Raw genomic sequence first — 13,520 nt, 5'->3', positions numbered from 1 at the left:
CTTGCGTCAACCTTCCTATACGTTGTCATTAGTTACCTACTAATGCGTGATCTTACCTCGGAAAGGCGATTTCTGATATTAAATATGCCACCAATTCTTGTCAACGCCTTTGTAATTTGTACACAGCCATTAATTAATTTCGTCTTGTGGACAGAGTATAGTAGATGTGCCTAAAGGTAGTGTACCGAGCTAACAAACCAGCATCGGACTGTATGCACAGACGTGCAGACAAAGCCCGTTCCGCCGTATGTAATGTGTTTTCATCATCATAAGACGCGGACAGCGATTGTAAAGCACATTCAACCTTGCACAACCAACAAGGAGAAGTTCAACAGCAATTATCTGATTGTTTGTAACTTTTCTTCATTTTCCTATCTCTACCCTCATCCCCACGGTCTTCGACTTGTACGGCTTAACCCTGGTAGCGAGTGCCATACTTGGACTGCCCAGCAACAACATCGAGGAAGTGCTTTGCAATGACAGAATCTGGCATGTCCTGGTCAGCGATACTCACATGCTTCAACTCCCATATCACAGCAACAGGGTGATGGCAAGCTAGAAAGATAAAGTCAAGAGTAAGGACAAAACATACCGGTCTTGGTGGAAGGGTGCAGCTCGTCATACCACATGAAACCGGTCAACGGGCCAAGGCTCGTCTGGTCAACGCAGTTGCTGCCGGAAGGTGGGCAGTGGTGGAAGTATCCGGTGCTATTGTGAGGAGCATCCAGATACGCAGCAGGATCCTCGTGGATGTCAGTCAAGAGGCTGTGGACGTCAAAGAGATCAAAGGTCGCCTTGGGCCAGCGCGACTTGAGCTTGGTGTTGACCGCAGCGCCATAGCTGAAGACGGTATTGAGGGTAGTGCTGTACTCCTTGATCTTCTCACTCCTCTCCGTGACGTTGTACTGGGACTTGCCGGCCCAAAACTGGCTTGGGCCAGAGAATCCGCCGTTTTCAATGGTGGCGTATAGAGGCGCCAGGTGTAGAGGTGCGACGTTTAGCAGCACAAACTTACGTCCGCCAGACTTGTAGATGGTGTCAAAAACCGTCCAGATGCACTCGGAAAAGTCAGTCAGAGTCTTGCCGGGGTGCTGGTTCTCGGTCAGGAAGGCATCGCCACCGAGATCGTTGGTTCCGATCCAAAGGGCGTAGACGGTGTTGTCGGCGGTCCTGTCGGGGAAAATGGACTTGTATGCAGTATCGGCGACGAAAGAAGGGATCTCGTCATCCAAGACAGCTGGGAAGTCCCTGTTGATAGCGCTGAAGTACCGCGAGATGATCTTGTTGGAGCAGGTCGCACCGCTTCTCAAAGTTAATTATAACAGAACTTTATTTCCTGACGGGCGGGGAATATAATACCTGACAGCATAATCAAGCAGCTTGGCCCCAACTTGACGACTGGCATACTGGTTCCACGTCAAACCACCGCTGGCAGTTACGTTGATCTCGCCGTGAAGCTGACCGGCCGGAGGAGGGTTGCCTCCATTGCCGATGTAGTAATTCAAACGGCCGTTGTCCGTATAGCTGTCGCCAAAGGTCACAAGAAAGTCAAAGGGCTTCTTGACGGGCTTAGCAGTAACAGAAGCAGAGGCAGAGGCAGCCAAAAAGGCGCCGGCCGTGAGCATGGAGAACAACATGGTGAAGAGAAGAGGCTGGAGAGGACCTGGGAGCTCTTGGCGAGTTTGATATGGAAGAGCTGAAGCTGGACTTTCACTTGTCACTCATCAACATGGTCGAACCCCAAGTAACGGCGAGACACCGAGGTGTTATATACGTTCACGGCCCAGCAGGCTTGTGATGGCGTGTATGTATCGTGTAACAACATGATGCGCACAATTAATTCACCCGAAGAACAGGTTAGTCCAGTAACGGGTAGCCTGCAGGAGGCTATTTGCCGTCTCCATCTACAGCCGCAAGATCAGGGATTTAAGGTGGTAGCAGACCAAGAGAAAACATGGGTGGGAGGCACAGAACGGACCATTTCCACTGGGCCTTTCGTTTCGAGGCGAGAATCCGGGTCGGTTCCAGTCGATGCCCTTCTTTTGCAAGAGAGCGCCCCTTCCTTTCCCTTGGTTGATTGTGCAGCATGATATTTTCAAGTAGGCTAGTCGCTAAGCTATTCGATATATAGGCAAGCACAGCAACGAAGGTACCGCGAACATTGCATATGATGATGGTAAAAGTTGTGCCCCCGGAGCTGTGCGACTGCGTATATCAAATCTGCGTTCACCAAAGTTGCTGTTCACCAGAGTACATACAGATGACCAGTGGCGGGGAAGGTCCGAGAAGAGAAAGGTTCTCGAAGCCGAGGCAGGAACTTTCTCCCAGCCCCCATCCCCGCCAATGTTGCAATCGACGGAAGTTGGTTGCGGCTTGCCCGCTCGCTGCCGGCTCACGGTTTCCGTTTCTGGTTTTCAGTCCGAAAAAATCATACACGTAGTTTGCCCCTGAATTGGCCAATGAGGTGTCATGGGTATCAGGGTTTGATTGCGATTGGATGTTGTGAGGATGATAAAAAGTGGGTGAAAGAGGCATGCTTCTCGCGATGGGCATCTCTTGGAAGGCATGACGAATTTCGATAATCACCAACCCTAACCCTAAAAGCGTTGAACCGTTTGATAGCGAACAAGGCACGTGCTGTCATCAGAGGAAACAAAGTGGAATGCGGTGATCTTCAATGACAAGCAAACGGCAGTTGGCAAGCGCACGGCAGTTGGCAAGCGCACGGCAGTTGGCAAGCACACGGCAGTTACAGTTGCCACAACGCGACTCCCTCGTGGACATGACTGTTCTGGTTTCGTCTTCGCTGCCTTTTCCACAGGAACACGAATCCCGGTGACAATCGGCGCGTCCAGCTTGATGCCATCGAACGGTTTTGACTGACAGAGGTGGAACGCATTGATTAAAGCCCCCCTTGCCACTCAACCACGAACACCATGGCTTCCAGCCACCATAGCGCCAATGCTACTACTACTGATCCACTGAAAGGGCTCAAGCGCAAACGCCTGTCCACCGAACCCGAAGCGTCGACGGAGCCGAGGCACGATGCCGCTTTCGCCGGAAATCCTAGCTGCGACTCCCAGGAGAGTTCCGGTAGTTGTGGCCCAGCAACAACGGGGCCAAAGAAGCGGCGAGGTCGTCCCCCCAAGCTTGTTTCCGAGCCTACCATTGCCGAAAGCGATATCGAATGGCCGGCGTGGTTCAAGGAACTCGAGAAGACGCACAGGGCTTTGAACCTCGTCTACACCTTTTGCTCTACCCGAAAGCATCTGGCGACTACGTTTGAGACGATACGGTCCACGGTTGAGTCACACACAAAGCGTTCATTAACGATTGAGGATGTAGCTGCTATTGTAGCCTTGCGTCCGGAGAGCATTCAGTTTGCCTATGTCGATGAGCTAATGCTACAGCTGGATGCGAGGGGTGCCGAAAAGGATGAGGCCTTCAAGACAGGAAGGTATGCTGGGAAGTCATCTCAGTCCTTTGTACCCGACGCGTCTGTTGGCGGTATGACCGGCTTGGAAGGACTAGGTGATGCTGGCCCGGACCATACCGGTGAAGATGAGCAAGAGTCGAAATCTGGTCGGGAAGTCCTCTACTTTGAGTTCATTGATGAAGATCTCAAGCGGCAAGTCCAGGACAAGAAAACAGGAGTCCCGACTAAGCCGACTCGCAGGCTTCGACATGAGCATGTCAAAATGCCTGTGTATAGTCAGAAGCAAATGACGGCACTAATAGAAAAGAGGAACACCAAGTTCGCCAATGCAGTCAACATTTTCTTGAACCGCTGTGCTGCAGAAAGTCTAGATCCGGAAATGGCACTCAGAAGCGAGTCCGAACCCTTCGTTCCCAGGCCCTCAACACCCAGAGCGTCAACCCCCCAGACAAAACCCAGCACTTTGCCCGCAAGCATCCCGAAGGAGAGGAAAGGTATTCCGGAGATAGTACAGGAGCTGAAGGATAGTCCCTGGTACACGGGTCAGATAGTCCCCGATGGCCATCGCGTGAACGAAGCTCAGGAACCTGTTTACGGTTATCTGAATTTTCTACTCAGCCAAGATCTGGTTAATGCGCTTTACAACACCAAGGGAATTACCCAGTTTTATGCACATCAAGCTGATGCCATTAACGCTCTACACGACGGCCGTCACGTGGTAGTGTCCACGTCCACCAGCTCGGGAAAGTCCCTCATCTATCAATTGCCTGTCATACATGCCCTTGAGCAGGACCGGAATACGCGAGCCATGTACATCTTCCCAACTAAGGCGCTTGCGCAAGACCAGAAGCGGAGCCTGAAGGAAGTCATGAGCCTTATGCCTGGACTGGAAGAGATGATCGTTGAAACATTTGACGGCGATACGCCAATGCATGACAGAAACATCATCCGCGATGATGCACGCATCATCTTCACGAATCCTGATATGCTGCATATCACGATCTTACCCCAGGAGGAAAGGTGGAGGTCGTTTCTGCAAAACCTGAAATATGTTGTTGGTGAGTGAGGCCTAGCGTTCAACTGCTCAGCCGGCTGCGGAAATGGGAACCCTTTGCTGACTCTTATTCACTCTGATAGTGGATGAATTGCATTATTACAACGGCCTAATGGGTTCACATGTTGCCTTCATCATGAGACGACTGCGCCGAATCCTCGCAGCGTTGGGAAATACGCATGTACTCTTCATCTCGTGTTCAGCAACCGTGGCCAACCCAAAGGAGCATTTCACTACCATCTTCGGCGTTGAAGACGTCAAACTCATTGACTTCAACGGCTCTCCGTCGGGTCGCAAGGAGTTCCTCTGCTGGAACACTCCGTACAAAGACCCTGGAGATCCGTCCAGCGGACGTGGCAATGCCAAGTTGGAGTGTTCCCGCCTGTTCTGCGAGCTCATCCTCCGCGGCGTTCGTGTCATCGCATTCTGTCGCGTACGCGAACACTGCGAAAAACTGGTCAATGCAATCAAACAAGAACTGGAGCACAGAGGCCGCTCCGAGTGCATGTCTCGAGTCATGGGGTACCGAGGCGGTTACACTGCCCAGGACAGGCGCCGTATAGAAACTGAAATGTTTGAGGGCAAGCTCATGGGCATCGTGGCGACCACCGCTCTTGAAATTGGCATTGACATCGGAAATCTAGATTGTGTCATAACTTGGGGGTTTCCGTACACAATAGCGAACCTCAGACAGCAGAGTGGAAGAGCTGGCCGGCGAAATAGAGACTCTCTGTCGATTCTTCTAGGAGACAGTTTCGCAACCGACCAGTATTACATGCAGAATCCGGATGAACTATTCACAAAACCGAACTGTGAGCTTAGTATAGATATGGATAACATGTTGGTCAAGGAGGGCCACATTCAATGCGCGGCACACGAAATGCCAATTCTACCGGCTAAGGATTCCAAATACTTTGGTGACGATCTAGCAACGGTTTGCGAAGAGCGGCTGCTCAAGGGTGATCGGGGCTTTTACCATTGTCATGATAAGTTTCGACCCAGGCCGTCACAGTTTGTATCCATACGCGATATCGAAGAAGACCATTTCGCCATCGTCGACGTCACGAACAACCGGAACGTTGTCCTAGAGGAGTTGGAGGCATCCCGAGCGACCTTCACCATCTACGACGGAGCCATATTCCTACACCAAGGTAACACCTACCTCGTACGGGACTTCAACCCCGACAATAAGATGGCGCGAGTCGAGAAGGTCAAGGTGGACTGGACCACTCAGCAGCGGGATTACACGGACATTGACCCGGTGGAGACAGAAGCCATCCGGCGCATCAAAGGATCGAAATCCCTCGCCTATCATGGGGTCATCAGAATCACCCAGGTTGTCTTTGGCTACTTCAAAGTCGACAAAAAGAATAGAATACTTGACGCCATCCAAGTTGACAACCCGCCCGTTATCCGCTACAGTAAGGGCACCTGGCTCGACGTTCCGAAATCTTCACTCGCAATCCTTACGTCGCGGCGCCTTCACGTTGGCGGAGCCATCCACGCCGCCCAGCACGCCATCATGAGCCTCATGCCCAACTTCGTCATGAGCATGCCGGGCGACGTGCGCACCGAGTGCAAGAACCACCTCAAAGAGTTTGCCAAGCGGGAGACGCAGCGGAAACGGCCGGCTCGCCTGACCTTCTACGACGCAAAGGGGGGCGCAGGCGGGTCGGGCATCAACATCAAGGCGTTCGAGTTTATCGACACCTTACTGAGGAAGGCGCTCGGTCGGGTGTTGGCATGTCAGTGCCGCGAGGGTTGCATCGAGTGCGTGTGCTCAGAGCTCTGCAAGGAGGCTAATTCGGTTATCAGCAAGGCGGGAGCTGAGGTGATACTCAAGAGCTTGTTGGATGAGGAGATTGATGTGGAGAGCTTGCCAATGGGGCCGGAGGAGATCAGTCCGGCGGGCGTGGAAACGGTGATTTTGGCGAAACCGGTGCCGCCGCGGAACAGGAAGACGGTCAAGATTATTGGGCTTGCGGGGGAGGAGATTGAGATTCAGGTCAATGATGAGCAGGATGATGGGGAAGAGGAGGTAGATGGTTCATGATTGACGATGTGATGAGAATACATTGAGTAGGTATGTAATGTAAACTGTATGCTTCAAGAAGTCGTCTTGTTTGGAATTCCCGGTTCAAGTATGTAACTATAGATCCCGGCTTACCCCAGAAATGTTTTCGTCTTCCCCATGGGGTCCTTGTTGCTTGTGTCCACCTTTCCCAAGCACAACGTTTCTCCAAACTCATGCAGGTGATGGTTAGTCCCCGGAATGAGGGCATCGCCATGAAGTAAGGCGACGCCTTCCTGGGACAGTCCCACGCCAAAACGTTGTACACTACGAAAACGAGAGAACAAGTTTTCAAGGAAGCTTGGCTGACGACCTTTGTGCAGCACAAAAAAAGCCACCCGCCATGGCACTGCCAAAGTCATATGTACATATATGGGACCCGCCTTGGCACATGATGACTGCTTTGACGTGTTTTGCACATTGAGTGGTTCCATCATTTGTTGTTGCTTTTGTGTTTGGATGGTGTTTACTCAGCGAATGCTACGGATATGGGCTGTGCAGCGATCAACCTCGTCTTAACAAGCTGGGGCCGAGGGCTCTACACTAGATTTAGTGTAGCGTCGGTACACTTGGTAAAGAGGATCCACCGCGATGTTTATTTAGCGGAGATCTGTGCACAACGACTGCCGCCGATTCTGCTGCCATGGTGTTTCTGCCTATTCATTAGCTTCCTCGTATCCGTCAAATATAGTGTGCAGTTACACATCACTGGCTTCGACACCTAGAGGTAAGCTTTTCGGCACTCGAAATCCATCTTCCGATTTGCCGAAGAACATCAACAAGAGAGAAGATGTCACACTTGAAGCTAGCGCATGGAAGGCTGGGCGAATGGGATTGCACTCGTCTGGATCCTCATCTGCAACTGGGTCTCCCAGCCCTCCAGTCCGAACTCCGTCCACCCCAAAAGCCCCAGTCAAACCCCCCAGTCTGGCCTGAAACCCGACGCCGACGAGCCTCGCTCGCCAAAGGGAAGCCAGCTGTGTCTGCACCAACGGATTCTTGGCGCTTGGCTGCCTCTAGGGGTCCACCTGGTGTAAGAAGAGCAGGGTGGCTCCTGCATCGAACCCCGAGCCTAGACCCATGATAAACGGTTTTCTAACAGCGACGGACCATGCGCAAATGGGGAGCATGAGCGTGGGTTGACTTCAGCTCTCTCTCTCTCTCTCTCTCTCTATTTTCTTCCCGTGGGGTTGTGAGCGTCATCTGGTCCAATTATCAGATATGTATGCTTCTTGTGAGTCCTGCGATCATTGAGTGAGACCGACGTGGATGCTCATAAATATCACGTCTTGATACTCTTCCTCCTCCTCATTCTTCGTCTTACAAACTTGCTACTGTCCTGTTGTCTCCAGCCATCTTCCTATCAAAGAGTTCCCGCCTGTCTCGCCTCGTACATAGTCGTACTTTTTCGTCTTACAAGCTTACTACTCCACCTGAACTTTGGTCGGGCTGTGATGCCTACCTACCTAAGCCAGTGCTGACCGCCTTCACCTAGTGGCTTGCCGATTGGGCTCTTTTTTCATCTCTCTTCCCCACCTCTGTTTACAAGTCGTCCTTGCTGAAATCCATTATTTTGTCGGTCTTGAATAAAGGACGCTGTATCTTGGGGGGTCACTGTTCGTCGAGACGAGCAACTGCAAACAAACATCTCTGGTACAGGAGGAGCGCTACTGGGAAGCCACCTACCTGTCTACAACTACAAATCTTCACCCATTTCACTCGCAACATATCTTACACAGCAACCAAAACACACCATGACATCGCCCTACCATGCAGCGGCGCGAGAAAAGCGCGCCGCCGAACGTATTTTGGACGAGAGAAACCCCAACTCTGGAAACGTCCCGCGCGGCTCCTCTTCCAGCCGAGGTCCTCAACAGCTTCCTCTCCACTCTGATCCCATCGGAACAGAAGGCCGCGGCCATGGTTCTCACCACCACCACCACCACCACCACCACCCACCGGCCCCAAAATCGTGGTTCCCTGTTCGCGCAGGCGGCGAAAGTGGCCGAAGCGGCATCCACCCATGGCATTTTTTTCGCATCGTGTTCCGCTCGTCCTCGCTGGCGTCTCGCATGGTCAACGTGCTATGGCCCGTGGTGCCCGCTGCCATCGCCCTCAGATACGCCGCCCCTCATCAGGATCTGGCTATATTCATATTGGCGTATATTGCTATGGTGCCTTGTGCGAACTTGGTTGGGTTTGCGGGACAGAATTTGGCCAAGAAGGTGCCGCATGTGTTTGGTGTGTTAGCCGAGACGACGTGAGTATTTTCTTCCTGCTTCCGCCTGGGACATGGTTATGTAACGCTGCTAACTGGCTACGGTCGACAGCTTCGGGTCGCTGGTCGAGATTATTCTGTTTATAGTCCTGATAAAACGGTATAGCCCTACCCAAGCAGTGGACTACACCCAGGTTATCAGGGCTGCGATCCTAGGTTCAATCCTTGCTACGATGCTGCTCTGCCTGGGCTTCTGTTTCGTTGCTGCTGGTTTCAAGCGCGAGGAGACGCACTTTAGCGAAATTGTCAGTGAAGCCGGTAGCGGGCTGTTGCTCACTGCGTAAGTTCCCACGTCCATCACACCAGAGCTCCGTGTCTACCAGGCGCAAGTACTCACTGTTTCTTCTGTCACAGTGGATTCGGCCTAGCCGTTCCTACAGCCTTCTATAACGCCCTTCATGGCCGCTTAGACACAAAAGAACTCGAGCGCAAAACCCTCGAAATTTCACGTAGCACCGCTGTCTTGCTCATCATCGCCTATCTCGTGTACGTCTTCTTCCAGATGCGCACCCACCACGGTATCTACGACGCTATCTTCGAGGCCGACGCCGAGCGTGATGACGACAAGCATAAGGAGCTTCAGAGTCATCGCCTCACTCTGATCGAGTCCATCATCGCCTTGGCCGTGGGCGTCGCCCTTGTTACGATCATTGCCATCATGCTCGTCGACAGAATCCACTTTCTAGTTGAGGAACGCGGCGTCTCCGATGCCTTTCTCGGTTTGATCATGATTCCACTTGTCGAAAAGGCCGCAGAGCACTTGACGGCCGTAGACGAAGCGTACGACAACCAGATGAATATCGCCCTATCGACGGTACTGGGCTCAACGCTACAGACGGCCCTTTTCAATGGCCCTCTCGTGGTGATTGTCGGCTGGGGAATGAACAAGCCCATGGGGTTTAACTTTGAGCTGTTCGACCTAGCTATGCTGATCCTCGCTATTTTGACAGTCGGAAACTTCTTGAGGGACCAGAAGACTAATTACCTGGAGGGTATGTTGTGTGTGATCGTGTATGTGGCCATCGGCGTGGCAGCAGCTCACTACCCGAACCCTCAGGAGCTCCATGAGGCATTCCCGACGGCGGGCACGTCTCCAGCTCCAGCAACGAGTGGGTCGGAGGGTGGTCATCATTAAGCCAATGGCTGCATGTCTGTTAGATTGTCGGGGAAGGAAAAGGGTGGACGAGTTTTACCATAGGATGCATGTTTCGAACCATGGTGGCTTACAAAGTCCAAACAGGGATATTGAAAAGAAGATGGAGGATAGGTACTTTCTGTTATTATCGTTTCAGCTACATTTAGACGCCGTGGAACAGGGGCGAGGAGTGTCTGGAATGTATCAATATACACGGCGAAGTGACGGTGAAAGTGTTGTAAAGCATACAATCCATTATCAGCTATCTTTTGCAGGGAAGCTTAGAGACAGGATGCAAATGAAAAAAAATGATATCAGGACTTTACAAGACATTGTGTTAGGAAGTCTGATGAAGGTGGAAGGCTTGGGTTGAATGATGTTTGCGCACTCATAAACCCTAACCCTGGGGTAATACCACAAGTAGAGCTCGGGCCACTTTGGAGCACTGCCCTGTAGCAGCGACAAACGTCAGCGCCTTGACCCGTGGGGGGAAGGGGTCGTCCGCCGTGCTGAACATGGGGACGTGGCCCGTCCAATCCAATCGGCCCCCCCCCCAAGAACATTGAAGCTTCTCTGACGGAGCTTTCCACACAACAGCTCCTACCTAGGCAGGCATACCACCACCATTAATCACGAACACCTCTGGCACTGTATCCCGCCCGGCTGGGAATAGGTTCTTGACATCCCAATCGACCGAACACTGACCGACTGAAAGGGGCCAACCTTGATTGCGTCCGATAATCCTGCCCACCCAAACAGGGAAGCTTACACCTTCTGCCACAAACGAACAACTCGCCTGGCCGCATTCACGCACGACGACTCAAAGATGGCCTCACTGGGTGGTAAAGACTACCACCATCAGCAACCAATGTTGGACGACGATGATCTGATAGATCCTGACGATGGTAAGCTCTACTGACTTCCTTGAGTTTCTCGCAATTACATCTCTGTCGTCCACGTAGACATACACCTTCCACCCCACTCGACAACAACGAGACAATTGCTAACACAGACATTTCCCAAACAAAGCCGACCTAAACGACTTCGACGACCCTCTTGCCCCCTCCTCCTCCCGCGCACCCTTAACCGGCACCATCGGCTCTTCGTCCTCCTCCACCGCCGCCGCCGGCGGCATCGGCTCGTCCTCTTCCGGAGGGAACACCCAATCAGCCTGGACCTCCCGCATTCCCGGCGAGGACCGTCGTGCGCCCAACAACACCATCGACGAGACGGTCTGGGAGACGCTCCGCCGTGATCTGCTCGCCGTGTGGTCCAAGATGCGCGAGGTGCTGTATCCGCGCTACCTCTTTGGCGGCACCATGCTCGAGTCCGAAGACGGCCTGCGGGGCGCCTACGCCAACATCCGGAACGCCGGCCTGTCGGGCGCCAGGGAGGAGTTGACGGGCTTGGCGAGCAGAGTGATGGACCCCGAGTCTCTGCTGCAGCAGGGGAATATGAGTCCTGGATTGAGGGACTGGGATCTTTGGGGCCCGTTGATCTTCTGTCTGTTGCTGAGTACTCTGCTGAGCTTCAGGAGCAGGGAGCAGCAGAGGGAGATTGTGTTTAGCGGTGTGTTTGCAATGGTGTGGATTGGTGAGGCGGTGGTGACGGCGCAGATCAAGTTGTTGGGTGGGAATATGTGAGTGGTTTTTTTTTTTTTTTTTTTTTTTTTTTTTTTTTTTTTTTTTTTCCCTCGTTTTCTTGTGGCTTGTTGTAGCCGACAAGCTACAGCATTGATGAGATGATAGTGTGGCCATGCTAACAGTTTTGGTTCCAACAAACAGCTCTTTCGCCCAAAGCGTTTGTATCATCGGATACACCCTTTTCCCTCTCGTCCTGGCTGCCATGCTCTCCGCTCTCTCGCTGTACTGGGTCGCCCGGATTCCGGTGTACCTGGTGCTTGTAGGCTGGTCCTTTGCGGCAGGCATAAGCATTCTCAGTGGAAGCGGCGTTGTTAAGAACCGCGTTGGGTTGGCGGTCTTCCCCCTTCTGATCTTCTATTTTGCTCTGGGGTGTCTGTGCTTCATTAGTTAATGGGTTTGTTTCAGAGGTTGTTCGCATTTAAGAGAGGGCTGTCAACACGTTCCACCTGGTAGCAAATATGCAAAGGGGACGATTAAGGAAAAAAAGTGACCAAGGAAGATTAATCTAGGGAGTCACTCGGCTGTATCACAGATCAAATAGGCAAGTTGACGTTGATGTTGGGAAACTGATTCCCGTCACATGGTTCCCGGTATGACATTGCCCTGGCTTTAGGTGAGCAAAGGTGCGTATTACCGTGCGCTGATCCTTTTGATTCGTTGTTCGTTGTGACATCTTTCGCCCTCTTCACCTTGGGGGTCAACATACGGATCCCCTTGTATAAAGTCAAGATTTTCTCTACATCTGCCGCTGATACCGACTATCGCGAAATTAGCTAACCACTTGGTTATATCACACTCAGTTAGATGGCCTATAAATCATATAGGCCCTCAACCACTTTGTTACCCTTTAGCCCCCCTTCCCCAAATACCTCTCCAGATCAGGTCCTCTCCCCCACAACTCCCTCTGTATCCTTTCCGCTTTCTTCTTCTCCACCTCGGCCATCTTCCGAACCTTTTTCGCGTCCAACAACTTTTCCTTCTTCTTTGGCAGCACTGGCAGCTGCCCATTCTTAGGCACCTCTACCCCAAGCCCCAAGTGATCATCTTTCTTCTTGCCCTTAATGGGGAACTGGATTCCCTGTGCCGCGGACCCGAGACCTTGGCGGGAGTCTGGGTCCCAGCCGTGGCTTGTAAGATGTTTGAGCCCCATCCGTGAACGGTCAAGCGCTGAGGGAGGGTGGGAATGTGGAAGGCGAGATTGGTGCGCAAAGGACTGTTCGTGGATAGCTTTGGATTCTGGATTAGGTGCGTAGGGGAGGCTACAGATCTGGCAGATTTCCTGTTGTGGTAATACTATTGGTGGCTGTTCTGTTGGCATTGTAGTGGTTTGGATTGTGTCTGAGGTAGTGGTGGTGGTGGTAAAGGTGGTGGTGGTGGTAATATCCGTCACTGTTGATTGATTTCCATTTTGTTTCTCGTTGTTTTTGTTTTTGTCCTTGTTGGCGAGAACCATGTCCAGGTAAAGACCAGCTACGTCAAGTTTTGGCTTGTTGGACTTGGTCGTTGTTGAACTGGTTGAATCTAGATCGCCATCGGAGGCGGGGACGAACTTTATCTGTTGTTTGTATAACCCGGTGCCAAAGGGGCGAAGGTGGTGGAGGGGGACGTCTTCTGCATCATCGTTGTCTGTAACCTTGACGGCTCGCCTGTCTGAGGAACCCATTGTTTGTGGGTACATGCGCAAAGCTTTGTCTTAGATGAGTCTGTGTCAACGTTTTGTAAATGACGGTGGAGGAGAGATGGACAAGCTGTGTTAATGGGTTCGTGAATTGATGTACTTGTAAAGGCTCAGTGGACCGTCAAGTGGTGAAGTTGTACGTAGTAGTAATTGATGGGGCAATCACGGGAGAACCTTGATGCCCGCGCTTGAGGCGTGGTTAGTGGGGCCTGATGCCTGCCGTCG

General features: G+C 52.2%; 5 protein-coding genes across 6 annotated transcripts; 3 read left to right on the top strand and 2 right to left on the bottom strand.

Annotated features, from left to right (window-relative positions):
* Positions 1-113: 113 nt before the first annotated feature.
* Positions 114-1,815, bottom strand: NCU06364 (GDSL lipase/acylhydrolase). The gene is made up of 3 exons (XM_957305.3): positions 1,360-1,815; positions 593-1,302; positions 114-486 (listed from the first exon to the last, which is right to left on the bottom strand). The coding sequence occupies exons 1-3, from the start codon at positions 1,635-1,637 to the stop codon at positions 413-415; spliced, it is 1,062 nt and encodes a 353-aa protein (XP_962398.3). The 5' UTR covers positions 1,638-1,815; the 3' UTR covers positions 114-412.
* An 883-nt stretch (positions 1,816-2,698) lies between these two features.
* Positions 2,699-6,681, top strand: NCU06365 (DEAD/DEAH box helicase). The gene is made up of 2 exons (XM_957306.2): positions 2,699-4,494; positions 4,574-6,681. Exons 1-2 carry the CDS (start codon positions 2,937-2,939, stop codon positions 6,541-6,543), a joined length of 3,528 nt encoding a protein of 1,175 aa, XP_962399.1. The 5' UTR covers positions 2,699-2,936; the 3' UTR covers positions 6,544-6,681.
* Positions 6,682-7,660: 979 nt separating this feature from the next.
* Positions 7,661-10,343, top strand: NCU06366. 2 transcript variants are annotated; one of them, XM_011395880.1, is made up of 4 exons: positions 7,698-7,795; positions 8,057-8,821; positions 8,892-9,119; positions 9,194-10,294. In XM_011395880.1, exons 2-4 carry the CDS (start codon positions 8,316-8,318, stop codon positions 9,972-9,974), a joined length of 1,515 nt encoding a protein of 504 aa, XP_011394182.1. In that variant the 5' UTR covers positions 7,698-7,795; positions 8,057-8,315; the 3' UTR covers positions 9,975-10,294. The 2 variants fall into 2 exon arrangements, with proteins under 2 accessions (XP_011394181.1, XP_011394182.1); XM_011395879.1 differs by having other exon boundaries at positions 7,661-8,821; positions 9,194-10,343.
* A 142-nt stretch (positions 10,344-10,485) lies between these two features.
* NCU06367 (Yip1 domain-containing protein) lies at positions 10,486-12,353 on the top strand. Its single transcript, XM_957308.2, has 3 exons — positions 10,486-10,879; positions 11,004-11,613; positions 11,759-12,353. Exons 1-3 carry the CDS (start codon positions 10,801-10,803, stop codon positions 12,006-12,008), a joined length of 939 nt encoding a protein of 312 aa, XP_962401.1. The 5' UTR covers positions 10,486-10,800; the 3' UTR covers positions 12,009-12,353.
* NCU06368 (hypothetical protein) lies at positions 12,256-13,427 on the bottom strand. Its single transcript, XM_957309.2, has one exon. The coding sequence runs from the start codon at positions 13,293-13,295 to the stop codon at positions 12,465-12,467; it is 831 nt and encodes a 276-aa protein (XP_962402.2). The 5' UTR covers positions 13,296-13,427; the 3' UTR covers positions 12,256-12,464.
* Positions 13,428-13,520: the final 93 nt, after the last annotated feature.

The sequence above is a fragment of the Neurospora crassa genome, linkage group IV (genome assembly GCF_000182925.2).
Source record: "Neurospora crassa OR74A linkage group IV, whole genome shotgun sequence".
NCBI classification, from domain to species: Eukaryota; Fungi; Ascomycota; class Sordariomycetes; order Sordariales; family Sordariaceae; genus Neurospora; species Neurospora crassa.
Note: the sequence above shows the minus strand (reverse complement) of the source record. Positions and strands in the feature narration are given on the sequence as shown.

Excerpts from the sequence above, each read along its gene's own strand:
- NCU06366 (XM_011395879.1), top strand. The coding sequence starts at position 8,316 with ATGACATCGCCCTACCATGCAGCGGCGCGAGAAAAGCGCGCCGCCGAA. Across the intron at positions 8,822-8,891 it reads GGTGTGTTAGCCGAGACGAC|CTTCGGGTCGCTGGTCGAGA; the intron begins GTGAGTATTTTC and ends TACGGTCGACAG. Across the intron at positions 9,120-9,193 it reads AGCGGGCTGTTGCTCACTGC|TGGATTCGGCCTAGCCGTTC; the intron begins GTAAGTTCCCAC and ends CTTCTGTCACAG.
- NCU06367 (XM_957308.2), top strand. The coding sequence starts at position 10,801 with ATGGCCTCACTGGGTGGTAAAGACTACCACCATCAGCAACCAATGTTG. Across the intron at positions 10,880-11,003 it reads TCTGATAGATCCTGACGATG|CCGACCTAAACGACTTCGAC; the intron begins GTAAGCTCTACT and ends TCCCAAACAAAG. Across the intron at positions 11,614-11,758 it reads AAGTTGTTGGGTGGGAATAT|CTCTTTCGCCCAAAGCGTTT; the intron begins GTGAGTGGTTTT and ends TCCAACAAACAG.
- NCU06365 (XM_957306.2), top strand. The coding sequence starts at position 2,937 with ATGGCTTCCAGCCACCATAGCGCCAATGCTACTACTACTGATCCACTG. Across the intron at positions 4,495-4,573 it reads AAACCTGAAATATGTTGTTG|TGGATGAATTGCATTATTAC; the intron begins GTGAGTGAGGCC and ends TCACTCTGATAG.
- NCU06368 (XM_957309.2), bottom strand. The coding sequence starts at position 13,295 with ATGTACCCACAAACAATGGGTTCCTCAGACAGGCGAGCCGTCAAGGTT.
- NCU06364 (XM_957305.3), bottom strand. The coding sequence starts at position 1,637 with ATGTTGTTCTCCATGCTCACGGCCGGCGCCTTTTTGGCTGCCTCTGCC. Across the intron at positions 1,303-1,359 it reads CTGCTTGATTATGCTGTCAG|CGGTGCGACCTGCTCCAACA; the intron begins GTATTATATTCC and ends AACTTTGAGAAG. Across the intron at positions 487-592 it reads GCACCCTTCCACCAAGACCG|ATTCTGTCATTGCAAAGCAC; the intron begins GTATGTTTTGTC and ends AGGACATGCCAG.